Genomic DNA, 13825 nt, shown 5'->3' with positions numbered 1-13825 from the left:
ACCACACACTGTACTTATGCTCCCAGGCCCCAGAGCTAGATATGAGCTGGTGAATCAGAGCCCTAGGGACTGCTCTTACAGAAGTTCACCTTTCCATGTCTCAAAGCAAACACAGTTTATCACTACCATTGGGATTACTTAGAGAAACCAATCAGCCTCCTCCTTATCAAGATTATAAAATGAATACTTATTAGCAGAAACTCAGTCTGCACTCACCAACAAGATGAAGACCTTTGAATCCCAGCCTCTCCTCCTGCTGTTCATGGTCACCTTGGCCATCACGAAGCATCCAAATGGTGAGTGTGGGAATTTGAAGGAAAAGGACCAAACATGGGGAATTAAAGGGACTTCATCCCTGGGGATGCAGTAACTGGATAGCATATCTTTTCCCTAACCCAGCTAGAATTTCTGTTCCCTTCTCCATTTTGCATCCTGCCCCTTGTTCCTTACCTTCCTTGGGAATAGGCCTGTGAACTTCCATTGGCTCCTAGGTGGAGAGTGGAGATTTAAAGACTCACTGCCCCTAGGTTCACACACTCTGAGATATGTATACACCCTCCTGTCATGGCCTGGGCCTCTGGAGCCACAGTTAATCTTTCTCAGCTATATGGATGATATACAGATCATGGGATTCAACAGTATATCAGAGAATCTGGGGTTGAAGAGCCGGGTACCATGGATGGATAAGCCGATTGACGTGTTTTGGGAAGAGGAAACAGATGAAGTCCTGAAAGAAAAATCTATTTTGAATGAAATAATGAGGAATATGCTACGCATCTACAATTATAGCATAATTGGTGAGTAAAATCCATGAAGAGATTCCAAATGTTAAACTGCCCATGGGTTTGCCCCTATGTGCTATATCCATGCTTTATACCCAGAAAATTTGACCCATGTTTACTAGGCTGCAGACAGCACAGTCAAAGACCTGAGTTTCCCTGTAGTTCAAATCCAAGTACAAATCCACTTACAAAAGTCATATGGGCTGTGATAATGCACTGAAGTTTCACACCAAGTACCTTCCTTGTACAATTGGATGAGATTGAGGCCTTTTTCAGGATATCACACAATCCAGAAGACTTGTGGCTGCCAAGTCATGCACAGTCAGAACTTCAGTCATGGCTTCTTTGAATTAGCATTCAATCTCCATGATTACATCACACTGAATGAGGATCTGAAGACATGGACAGTGGTTGGCAAGGCAGGTGAGATGCTTAAGAAAGTGTGGGAGAAAACAAAATATGCAAACCAGTTGAAGTTTTTCCTGCAGGTTTTATGTGTGAACTCACTCCTTCGATACCTGACCTTTGGGAAGAAGAGTTTGCCGAGGATAGGTAAGGACAGAAACTGCCCCATCTGCTCTAAGATTGTAACTCCTTTCCCCCGATGATTCTGGCTCATCAGAAAGCAGCTGAAACACTAACTCAGTCTTGCATCAAAGGGAGAAGAGTGCTTCTGGTTTTCTGCATTCAAATAGACAGAAAACCTCTTCAGAGGGCTAAGGCATCTCCCAGCACAGTTCAGTCCATGAATTAATCAGCAGTTCCTTTGACTTGTTTACCAGGGCAGCACACAAATCCATTCATGGTCGATGCACAGTGTATTTCCCTCTGAGGACAGACCACAGTCTTTCTCAGTCTTTCATCTCCATCCCCACAGAACCTGGAGTCAATAACCCTAATAGGAGATACAGCATTTTTTGTTCTGTGCTGGCTTATGGTGATTCTGAAAATTTCCCAGGAATAGATTATCCAATCCACATCCTGAGTTTATACTGCTCTGTGGGGTTGGCACCTCTTATTCAAGCTCACTCTCCTGTCCATTCAGAGAAAGATACATGAACATTGATGAATGTCTAGGAAGAATGCCAAATGCCTTAAATTTCCAATTGTTTTCCTCAGAGACCCCTAAAATACACCTGACCCATAAGACCAGACCAGATAGGAAAATCACCCTGAGGTGCTGGGCCTTCAACTTCCACCCACCTGAAATTACCCTAGCCTGGAAGAGGGATGGAAGCAACCAGACCCAGGACATGGAGGTGATAGAGAACAGGCCTTCTGGGGATGGAACTTTCCAGAAGTGGGCAGCTGTGGTGGTCTCTTCTGGAGAAGAGCATAGATACACATGCCATGTAAATCATGAGGGGCTGTCTGAGGCCATCACCATGAGATGGGCTAAGCATGGTGAGTGAGCACAGAGACCATTGAGAGGGAGTGGGAGTCTAGAGGGACAAATGGAAAACAGTCAAGACAGAGAGTTGGAACTCAGACTGTCACTCTCCTTTCACTCATTTCTATCCCAGAGCCTCCTGAGCCCACCATTCCCTTCTTGGCTATTGTTATTGCTTTGGTTCTTGGAGCTCTCCTTATGGGATCAGTGATGACTTTTCTTATATGGAAGAGGAGGACTAGAGGTAAGAAGGGGTCATGTTCTTAATTCATGTATCTATGGAAATAACAAGCCCAAGCTGTGGGAAACCCTTAAACATGACAGCAGATTTCATTCACATAACTGAAATTCATGTGCTGAGAATACCTCCTCTGTGAAGCATAATGAAAGTAATAAAGAGAATTATTTATTATTATTATTATTATTATTATTATTATTATTATTATCCTTCCCAGAGCCTCCTGAGCCTACCATTCCCTTCATAGAAAAGAACTAATTCCCAGGTCTAAGATGTCAGAGGGGCATTCCTTATTTAGCTTAAACTTCCAGGGTTCTAGATATCACACTTCATAGATAGGTTTCCATCTTGATTATCTGGATCTGGAGACACAGTTATGAATACTTATCTGAGATAAAGACCAGGAGATTCCCCCTAAGCCATCTTCATCCTACTGCCTCAATGGCCTCTAATATAAGATCATGCTTCCAGTTTAAACAGGAAACAGCTATGTTTAGTCTAGCCAGTAATATGAGTTGTGACTCATCTATGGGAAACATATTGATATAGATAAGAGCTCAATCAGTTTTGTTTTCCTTGCCACAGTGAGGTGAAATTCCTTTGATGGCCATTTTTCAGTTACAGCATTAAATGGTAAGACCCTAAAGGCCTCTTGTGCATCCGTGAGAGGGACAGAGGAGAGAATCCTGAGGGATGGGGACTCCTGGGATTCGGTCTCTATGAGTGAGTGAGGAGCTGTTGTCTATGTCACCGTTTAACGATACATATCTGTGTTTCTTCCTTATTCTTTTTCCCTACAGGTTAAGACAGATGTGGTACAGAGCCATTAAACACTGTCTCTGGCTTCTCCTCCCCTTCTCTTTCTACATCTGACTGTGACTATGTGTCTATCAACTCTGAGCATACTATAACCAGTTCATCGGCAGGAAAAAGCCTTATCTTGACTCTTACTTATATGTATTTCCCAGTCATCTCTCATATTCCCACCCAGGCAGGGCTGGGAAACCTCTGTCCCTAATTGGAATTTCACTTTCCCCCATATAGCATTCTATGCTCCTGTCCTTACTTAATTATTTGCTTTTGCTTGTACAACTTCTTGGCAGATTGTGTGAATGATTGATGTCCTAAAAATGAGTAAAACTTGATGGAAAAATAAGTCTCAGACCCTTATAAAATTTGTTTGCTGTGCTAAATCCCTTGTCTGTATGGCTTTGGTTGCAGTTTGGAGTCAAGGAAGCCCTGGGCTGTTTACCCTTGTTTCTGGTTCCACCTGGGATTGGTCATTTCCCCTTTCCTCCTGAATAATTTTCCTATCTCCTAATACCAATCTTCCAGTACACCTGTTCCTCTGGGTCACGGGATCCAAAGGTCTCAGCAATTTTTCAGCCTTGTCCAGGGTCTGTGATGCTATCTCACATGCACACTCAGTCTGTGAAGGCCTCAGTCTGGTGCTAAATCAGGAGAAATTTGGATTATGGTTTCAAGATGAATTATACTTATCCTCAGTTTTGTGTGTGAGCCTGGTATCATTGTCTTCTGTTGTGAACTGTCAGTGACAATATTCGGAAGTTTTTCTCTCAAGTCACACAGCTGATCTCTGTGCTATTCTGTCACAGTTTTGAGAGGTACAGCCTGGTATCTGACAGCCTTGGGTAGTATAACATGTCTGACAATCCACAGAACTCAACTTACCAACATGATGTTTGCAAGTTCAAGATCAACTTAAGCTATATACTGAGGACCTGTTTGAAAATAAATTAAAACTAAATGTTATAAATTGGACATAGATCTAATATCAGTTCAAAGAAATCTGAATTAATCTTTGCTTTTCTTAAGGAAAGAATGCAGTTGGAGGAGGACGGTACTATGTCTGAAAGGAGAAGGTCCAACCCTGAAAAGAGTAGGGTAGATATTACAGAGACTGCCAACATGGAAAAGTTGGGAATTATGGCTTGGGAGGGATATAGGCCTGGGTCTGAGGTAGCAAAGATGGAGTACAGATATGAGTAAGTATAATCCAGGAGCATCAGACTGTAGGTATTAGCAATTTGGAAGTTTGGATGTGGCCCATTGATCTGTTTAAGGCATATTAAAATACATGGCTGCATGTGTGTCATAATTCAAGAAAATTCAGAGAATATGAGAGGTAGCAAGGACCTCCTGCACCCAAAACTGGGGTGACTGGAACAGACCCACAGTAAGGTAGCAAACATGTCTCTCATTCCAATTGACAATACCTAGAGACTCCAATTCCCTAATGTTCATGAAGGTTATAAAGTGAACTGATACAAGTCCTGACTCATTCTGTACTGCTGAGCAAAAAGGGAATCCATTGATTCTGAACTCTCCTGATCCTTATCCTTGATCCAGAACCATAAGCATGAATCGTGAGTTCAGGAGGGAAAGAGCCTTACAGAGGACCCAGTGTTCAGAGTGGTTAAGGTACATTATAGGTAAATCTTAATTTCTGCTTTAACACAATTGGACTCTCCCTATTCCCCAATTGAAACTGGGCTCTTTAGTTATCAACATATATGACTGGTAGTTCCTGCATTCTGTTCTATAAAATTAGGAGCTGTTACCATGTAGAAACACTCAGAGAACTACAGACATCCTGTAAACTGCAAATCAACTTTGGGTAGTATGAGTTGTGTAGTACCAGAAAAAAAAGTACAGTCTTTGTAGAGTGAGTAGGGTCAGTGTTCATTTCAGAGATGCAAGTGGTAGGCAAGGTTCATCTAGAGTATGGGTGAGGGACATGTCAGATGATTCTTTATGGTTTCAATGAGTTCTGTGATTTTGGAGAGAAGACTTGCAGGACATAAAAGATTCTTCAGCTAGGCTCCATATCAGGGAGTTATACTTTCCTGAAAAGTTCCCATAGTTGAGGATGAAGTGAACAAACAGAGTTGAGCCTATACAGAACTTTTTTATTCATACCTTGTCCTGGTTGAAGTTTTGGTTTTGTCAATTTGACACAAGTTTCCTTTATACAGGGCAAAAGGGAACATTTTGATGGAGAAACTACCTTCAACAGTTTTCCTCTAGGTAGTATGTAAGGGCCCAACTCACTGTTGGGCACGTTCTCTAGAATTATATGTGAAAAGAGAAGAGCACCCCAGTAACTGCAGTCCTCCTTGAGGTGCTCCTGTCTCCTTGTTCTGCCCTTTAATGCCTAACTCAGTATTGAAATGTGACCTGGGACTTCTCAGATGAAATAAATACTTTCTTTCTCAATTAGTTTTGGTCCTAGTTTTTTGTCACAACAAAAGCAAAGCAGAGTAGAACAAACAACATTTGGCCATGTATGGCAACTTCACAACTACAGAAACTTGTTTTAGAGAAGGGAACTTGTTTTATTGTTTGGTTTAGTTTTTATTTCTGTGTATGTTGGGGAGTCTGTAGTACATGCCAATAAATTGGAGATGCCTTTGCAATCCAGAGGATAACAATCTATTCCCTTTCAGGTTGTCTAAAAGGAGGTTCTGTGTGGACCTTTGATGATGCAGGGAAATGAACTCAGGTTCACTGTTCTTTTCAAAGCTTGGCCATCCTTCCAATCACAGAGTCATGAATTTTGCATGCATTTCTTTGCTGGATTCCAGGGTCCAGAACAATTTTTATATGAGGGAGATTATCAACCACCCATTGAGGATTAAAATTGTGAAGCAGCCCATACCCCCTCCACCCTCTATAGAGATTGTAATATGAAAAGCAACCTGCTCGTTGATTAGATGTAGATCTTCTTCCTCAATTGTGTATTGTGACATTCAGTGCAGCCCAGTCCTGGAGATATTCAATGAACAAGTCCCAGACCCTCTATAAACTTTTAACACAGCACCAAGCCTCTGGCAAAAACAGGAAATATGAGCAACATCTGACCCCTGGGCCTGTTTAAGGAGATTTTCCATTGTTGTAAAAAGAAAGCATTATCAAGAGAGATCTTTTTTTTTCCGTTGATTTAAGTTTTATTGCATTGTGATGAGAAAGATATATAATTTCAATTTATCTAAATTTGTTGACATTTAAAAACATATTTGAGAAAATAGACTTACATTCTTCTTTCCCTTTCGTACCCAACTCCTTCTGGAGAGTTTCTCTTCAAAACCTGCAATACCTTTTGTTTTTAATCATATTTTTTAAAATTTATAAAATATTGTAACTATAAAAATGAGGATTATAAAAGTTGTTTGATATAAAACAACAATCAATTGAACAGTCTTATAAAGATGTTTGTCTACAGCAATACTGAAAATATATACCTTTTTCTCAATATAAATGTCAAATAACTCCAAATATAACTCTATATTTTAAAATAATATATCACTATTAGTTTTTTAATGAACATAAATAAAATTTTTGTTTGTTTTGTTTTTAGTAGAGCTTAAAATTTTGGCTTATTGTGGTACAAACAAAATAAGACTATCAGATGACTGCAAGGTTCCCTTCTCAGACACATTGATGCCATCCAAAACTTCCTGGTATCATCGTTTTTTAACTGTTGTGGTTTGCTGAGTATGAGTGGCTGAATTTGAAACAAGTACAATATTGTTTCCTTCAAGAGTTATTTGATCCTTCTGGGATTGAGAGACAGAACAAGTAACATTGGTCCTCATCTGAAACCAGTGGATGTATTTTTCACCCAAGAAATTACAGATTTTAACCAAAGACCTGTTCTCCTGAATAATGACATTGATGGGGAAGTGAGCATACACAGACCTGATCTTGTAACAGAAGTCCAGTGTAACACCCTTGATCATGTTCTGAATGTGACTGCAGATGGTTCTGATAGTGGTCAGTTCCTTTCTGTTACCCCACAATTTGTCAACCCAGAGACTTTTATTTTCTTTCCAAGAATGCTTAGTTCTACATGATGTGATTGAATTTTCCCCTGCAGAATTCCCCTTCAAAATGACTGTGTGCTCCTCCTGAGTGATGTCAACATTTTCTGGAATGTCAACAGTCTTCTTGCTGAAAATGGTTTTCATTCTCGCAGTAGATAGGGCAAAGCAATCAAGACAGATCTTAATCTCCCAACCTTTCCATGTGCTTGGCTTACATGTTCAGAGATTCAGTCCATTACAACCATGGCAGGAGGCATGGCAGTGTCCAGGCAGTCATGGTGCTAGAGGAGCTATAAATTCTACATCTGGATTTGAAAGCAAGCTTGAATGACTGGTGGCCCTTATATAGCTAGGAGGAATGTCCCATTCAACAGTGACATTCTTCCTCCACCAAATACCTTAAAACTATGCCAACGAGGCCAAACCTTGTTGTTTGTGAAACTCCCTAGACCAAGCATATTGAAGCCACCATACAGGTTTTGAATTCAGCTGCCATGTTCCCACCTTTTTGATGCTGTATTGAACCTCTGAACGTGTAAGACAGTCCCAATAAAAAGTTGTCCTTGATATGAGTGTCCTTGGTCGTGGTGTCTGTTCACAACTCTAAATCCCTAATAGAGTGGCCATAATATGAGCGTTGATATTTTTGAAAGGCCCTCATGAATGCACAAGTGCTGTGCTTTTTGTCTGTGGCAAGAGATTATTTAGAGTGTCAGCCTGGTGTAATAGGGTTACAGAGACTCTAGGAAGAATTTTGAGTTGGAGCTTATCAGAGATGTGTCAGTAGGGCATTGTCTTTCTCATCTCCTGCTACTGCTACACTTGGCCTTCTCTGGACACTGACAGAACAGACAGCTTCATCCTAAAGTTCTGGGTCCTTCTTCAGAACTCTGCAATCTAAGATCATAGGAAACAAAGGCTTAGTGAGGAGGCCTTAGCACACCATTAAAGTCCATGACATAGCAGTGAGGAAATAAAATCCCGGATTTGGAACTAGAGCAGGAGACTCCACTGAGAGTCACAGGCTTTGGCTTCCCTTCCCTTCATTGATACTGTCAGCTAAATTGGAATCTGGTCTAGGACTCAGTAAGATGTTGTCAACAGGACAGGTAGAGACATCCCTAGATACCGTTCTCAGGATATCAGTGACCAGAGCATATTTTGGATTGGTGAAGCAGGACCCATGCAGTGATTTTGTGCCATGACCCTTTAAGTCTTGGTACATTCTACTGTGAATTCTTAGAGAAGGCATTCAGCCTCATTCTTAAGATCTGACTTGTATAGAGAATAAGAACCTTACTGAACTAAACCTGCACTTTCATTTAGGATGTAGACTTTGTTACCATTAGACAATTTTTTTTAAGATTTAATATTTATTAGTTGTTTTCTTCATTTACATTTCAAATGCTATACCCTTTCCTATTTTCCTCTCCGAAAATCTCCTATACCCTCCCCACTTGTACTTTCTGGCCCTGGCAATCCCCTATACTGGGGTCTAGAATCTTCCCAAGACCAAGGGACTCTTTTTATTGCTGGAAGCCTTGCTGCCCTTGACTCAGACTCTGGCAAGTGAATAAAGGTCTTCAGAGAAAGAACTTCATTGTGTAGCTGCAAGGACTCTGCAGCACCACAGGAAGGAAAGCTTATCCTTGGCACAGCCCTATGATGCCTTGCAGGATTGCCATTCTGGCTCTCCGTGCCTGGCTTCCTGCATCATCCAGGTACAGAGTTGTTTGCCCTGTTCACCATCCATCCTAGTGACCTTTCACAGGTGTTCAGAGGAAGGAAGAGTCCTACCAGCTATGTTATTTCTATTCCCTTTCCTCTGAAGCTGACCTCCTGCAGCCCTGGTTAATAATCAGTGGTGGCATATGTGAAAGACATAGATTACAGGAAACAGTAGAAATTATGGATATGCTCTGCCACTACAGGCTGAGCTGGGATGGTGTGGTTTTTTTTTTCTTAAAAAAAAAAAACAACATTTAATTGGGGCTGGCTTACAGAATCAGTGGTTCAGTCCATCACCATCAAGGTGGGAGCATGGCAGCATCCAGTCAGGCATGGTGCAGGAGGAGCTGAGAGTTCTTTGTCTTCATCCAAAGGCTGCTAGTGGAAGAACTACTTCCAGGCACCTAGGGTGAGAGTATTAAACCCACCTCCATGACATACCTATTCCAACCAGGTCACACCTATTCCAACAAGGGCACTCCTCCGAATGGTCCAAGAATATATAAACCATCACATTCCACTCCCTGGCCCCCATAGACTTGTTCAAACACATGAGTCTACAAGTTCAGCAGGGTATTTGAAAATTGTATTTTCTGACCACTGATCTGGTTGAGTGCAGAGCTTTTTCCATAATCTGTCTTGTTGTGGGTGTTTTAACATTTGTATCTCTTGCCACCTTCTGTTTCTCACCATTTAATTAATATGTTTTTCAGTTTTTTTCATGTGTAAGACATGTTTTTGCATGTATGTCTATGTTCCCTTTTTTTTTGGCTAGTTATGTGGATATCAGAAAAAGTTTTCAGATCATGTGTATTTGGAGTTAAATGGATGTGTGTAGGTGTGCAGGTGCTAAGAATCAACCCAGGTCTCCTGGAAGAGCAATCAGTGCTTTGTAGAACTGGACCATCTGAAAACCTTCCAGCTTTACCCAATAATTGTTTCTGTAAGAATTATATCAATATCCTGGTTCCATCTGTCTGAAACAGGTCTCTGTTTTCTCTCACAATTTGGGCACCCTGTAGACAAAATAATCTCCACTTTTTAAACTGTGACTTTTTTTGTTAATGTTGTTCTGGTTTGTAAAATTTCATACATTACTTGCAAATATATTTAGAGATGTCCATAGATAACTTCTTACTTCAGAAGGTTACTACTAAATTTGAAGACTGTTTCCCCTTGTACATTCTAGAAAAAAAATTCACTGAGTGTCTCCATCCTCAGGAAGTTGCTATGTGTCCTTCATCTATTTTTGTTTCCTGGATCTACAGGATATCTCACTTGGTTCTAGTCCTGCATTTGAGTCTAGTATCTTTTTGCTCAGATTATCCTGATTTTCATACAAAATCAGGGTTGTGTCTTTAACTGCCACACAAGGCTCTGGACTTTGTCCAGTCAACACATCTCCATGATAGAATTGTCATCTGAAGTTTTGGGGTAAAATACAGGTATTTAACATTAGTAATATGTTTGGATCTACCAACACAAAAAGACAAACAGAAATGTTCAGTGAAAAGCAGACAATAGAAATTCATTAAAGGGGGCCATATTTCAAGGAGGGCAAAGAGGTCCAGAGACTCCCACTGTTATCATAGGTTCATCTGTAGGATGCTGACATTAGTTTTAGGTTATTATCTTTCATTTAGTTAGTTATTTATTATAGTTCTTCAGTTTTCTTATTTAAAACTTCTAATGAACTAGAGATTAGCGGACATCAGTCACATCATGTGATGGTAATCTCCTAATTTGCCCCATTTTATTCCCACCCCTAGCATTCATATGCTGACACTACAGGTGTGTGCTGTGACTATCTAGGCCTCTGAGAAATTTAAAATTTTGCCTATGCATCCAAGTCTATAAGAGAGGGAGGGAAGTTAGCAATTGAGTTCTTAAGTAGAAAGTGTAAAGTTGCAGTGTAATCCTCTTTGAGCACTATTATCCTCCATTTTATGGAATCCATTAACATTGAAAAGTATCAATGGCAAAAATTTCAAATTGCTTACCAGGGAATGACATGGAATGTGGCTTTCACTAACCTGCCAACATTTGGGCACAATAGGAGCTCTGGGCACCTGTGTACTGAGACTAAATATCAATCCTGGAAACAAAGAAATTCTCTTAAGCAAGAACTTGTGGAAAATTTAGACACTGCACCAACTGCTGTTCACCATCATCTGGATCTTGTCTTCCTGTCTACCCTGAACTTCTTTTAAACATGCTTATCAAATATATTCTCATATATTGTATGTGGCTCAAATAGTAGCCCCATATTTTTCCTAATCAGGTACAGATAATATAAAAGGTAAGCCCTCAAAGGAACAATTGTATTTTGGACATTTGAATTCCTCACCCTAAAATTAAAATCTTCTTGTGCTTACAAAATCTGATGTGAAATTTGCAGTGATATGGATGTTGATTCTGCATAGGACCTAAGAAAAAGATAATAGAACATTCACCTGGATACATAATTTCTGAGATATTAAATGGAAACCATAACATGGGTGGTTGACATTTTTACAAGGTTATGTGAATGTAGAGAATTGTGCTGCATGTCTTGTCCTTGAGAGTATGTGGGAGTTTAGCCCAGTGTCATAGGAAAACATTGTAGAGATTTTTGAAGTCTGTCAGTAGTACATTAATTTTCTCAGTCCCTGGTACTTCTTTCTTGGCCTTTTAGGGACATAGTGGTCAATGCCACTGCCAGAGTAGTTAATTAACTCCATTGTAAATTTCCCTATCCTTCAAATTTCCATGATTTTTTATGGCAGGAAGCCAAGGCTTGGTGTAGGCATGTAGGGTGAAAAACTATGCATGGACAGCTTGGTTCGCAGTCAAGCACAGGCCTTGAAAGCCAAAGACCTGATGGGGGTGATATTTGTCTTTATAGGACAGTAGACTTTGGCCATGGCTCATGTGTCCCTGTCTCCTTTCGCAGCTATAGCCTTCACAGCTCCCCAAATCCCTGCAGAGAGGTGTGTGGCCATTATTCACAGAGGAGCAGCACCAAGCGCTCCCACATGCAAATCAAGTTTCCCCAAAGCTCTCAGACTAAGCCAATGAGAAGTACCTGCTGTCCATCCCTGACCCATCTCAAAACTGTATATAAGAATCCTATTCAGAAGGACTTAATGTGTGCGAGAACTACTCAATCTTCTGTGTCCTCTGTCCTAAGAGCTATAACATTTGGGAAGAGGCCTGCTCTCCTGAAACACCTCCTGAAGCTCAGCAGCACTTTTCTCTGGCTACTCGATCTCTCATTCACCCTCCCTGACCCAATTCAGTGCAGGGCAGGGCAGAGTGGCAAGGGAGAGACAGAGGTAGAGCCAACTGCAGCATCTGAAGCAAAGGAAATGGTTTGCCTTAGCAGGAACTCTTGCACCAGGCCATGCCAGAGGTCTCCCTGGTAAGCCTCTGGTACACAGGCTCACACAGGTCGCTTCAACATACCACTTAAAGTCCATGATATTTAGATGCATGAGTGAAACCCTAGGTGAGGAACCAGAGTAGACACTTCAGTGAGAGATATTGGTCGTTTCTTTCTTTCCTTTCCCTTCCTTTCCAATCATTGATTCTGTCAGCCAGATCACTGGTCTAGGATTCAGAAGAATGTCAACAAGACAGGTATAGGCATCAGGGCAAGCAACTTGTCCCTAGGCACTGTTGTCAGAAAACCAGGGACCATATTTACCATTGTAGTGAGGAAGCTGGACTCTGGAGATTTCTCTCCCTAGTACTTAATCATTCCATAGGCCTCTAGGTCTAGGTACATCTCACAGGACATTTCAAAGAAGCCTGTCAGCCTCATAAAGAAGCTCAAATGTGTATAGAGAGAAAGAACCAGTCTTTACTAAATCAAAACCATCATTTAGGAAGAAGAACTTGTATCTCCTATCCATCCTCTTGCTGCTGGCAGCATTCTTGGTCTTCATTCATACTTTCCCAAGTGAATATAGGTCTTCATAAAAAGAACCTCCTTGTGAAGCTGCATGGATTCTATGGATTTTCAAATGCAAGGAAATCTAGCCTTAGACCTAGATTTCCAGATTTTCCAGGCTCTGTGTTCTCTGTCCCTTCCTGACTTCCTGCACCATCAATGTCCAGAGTTCTGTGCACTGTTTACCACCCAGCTTTGTGAACAATTTCAGGTCCCAGGAAGTGTGTCTGGTTTACTGCACTTGCAATATCTTTTGTCACATACATTATTGTGGCATATTCCTCTGTGTCATGTTTTACTCTACCCCCAGGAAGTGGGCACCCCTGCTTAGTCTGTTTCTGCTCTCTGTACCTCCATGTAAGGATACCAGTCTTCAGTATTTAGTATGAGTGTGCTGTCTTTCTCCTCAGGTTGTCTCTAGTTTCTGAAAGCAACAGGCTCATGTCTTTAATTGCCCAACAATGCAGCACCAAACCCTCCCACATGCAAAGTAAGTTTCCCAAAAGCTCTCAGACCAAGCCAATGAGAAGTAACTGTTGTCAATCCCTGACCCACCTAAAAACTGTACATAAGAATCCTATTCAGAAGGATTTAAGGTGTGAAAGAACTACTCAATCATCTGAGACCTTCTGTTCTAAGAGCTATAACACTTGGGAAGAGGTCTGCTCTCCTGAACCACGTCCTGAAGCTCAGCATCACTTGACCTTGACCACACACATCCCCATGGTGTTATTGTCATCAGAACATTTAGGGTCAAAGCTTGTTTTCTGACAGCTGTAAGAAGCTAGGATTTTTCAACACAAAGGATAAAGAGACAAGTACCATAAACAGCAGAAAAAGAAAGACTTTGTTAAGTGTTACCATGTGGGGAGCCCTCCTCACAATCTCCATGGCAAGACGGCGCTGGCATCC

At 41.1% G+C, this 13825-nt stretch overlaps 1 protein-coding gene and 1 pseudogene across 1 annotated transcript; one reads left to right on the top strand and one right to left on the bottom strand.

The window, feature by feature from the left end:
• The first annotated feature begins 223 nt into the window (after positions 1-223).
• LOC110335754 (HLA class I histocompatibility antigen, A-24 alpha chain-like) lies at positions 224-2439 on the top strand. The gene is made up of 5 exons (XM_021218094.1): positions 224-296; positions 528-797; positions 1059-1334; positions 1902-2186; positions 2306-2439. The coding sequence occupies exons 1-5, from the start codon at positions 224-226 to the stop codon at positions 2437-2439; spliced, it is 1038 nt and encodes a 345-aa protein (XP_021073753.1).
• A 4455-nt stretch (positions 2440-6894) lies between these two features.
• On the bottom strand, positions 6895-7398 carry LOC110335762 (annotated as a pseudogene).
• Positions 7399-13825: the final 6427 nt, after the last annotated feature.

This window comes from Mus pahari, chromosome 18 (genome assembly GCF_900095145.1).
Source record: "Mus pahari chromosome 18, PAHARI_EIJ_v1.1, whole genome shotgun sequence".
In the NCBI taxonomy this organism is placed as follows: domain Eukaryota; kingdom Metazoa; phylum Chordata; class Mammalia; order Rodentia; family Muridae; genus Mus; species Mus pahari.
The sequence above is the reverse complement of the archived record's forward strand: the minus strand, read 5'-3'. Positions and strand labels throughout refer to the sequence as shown.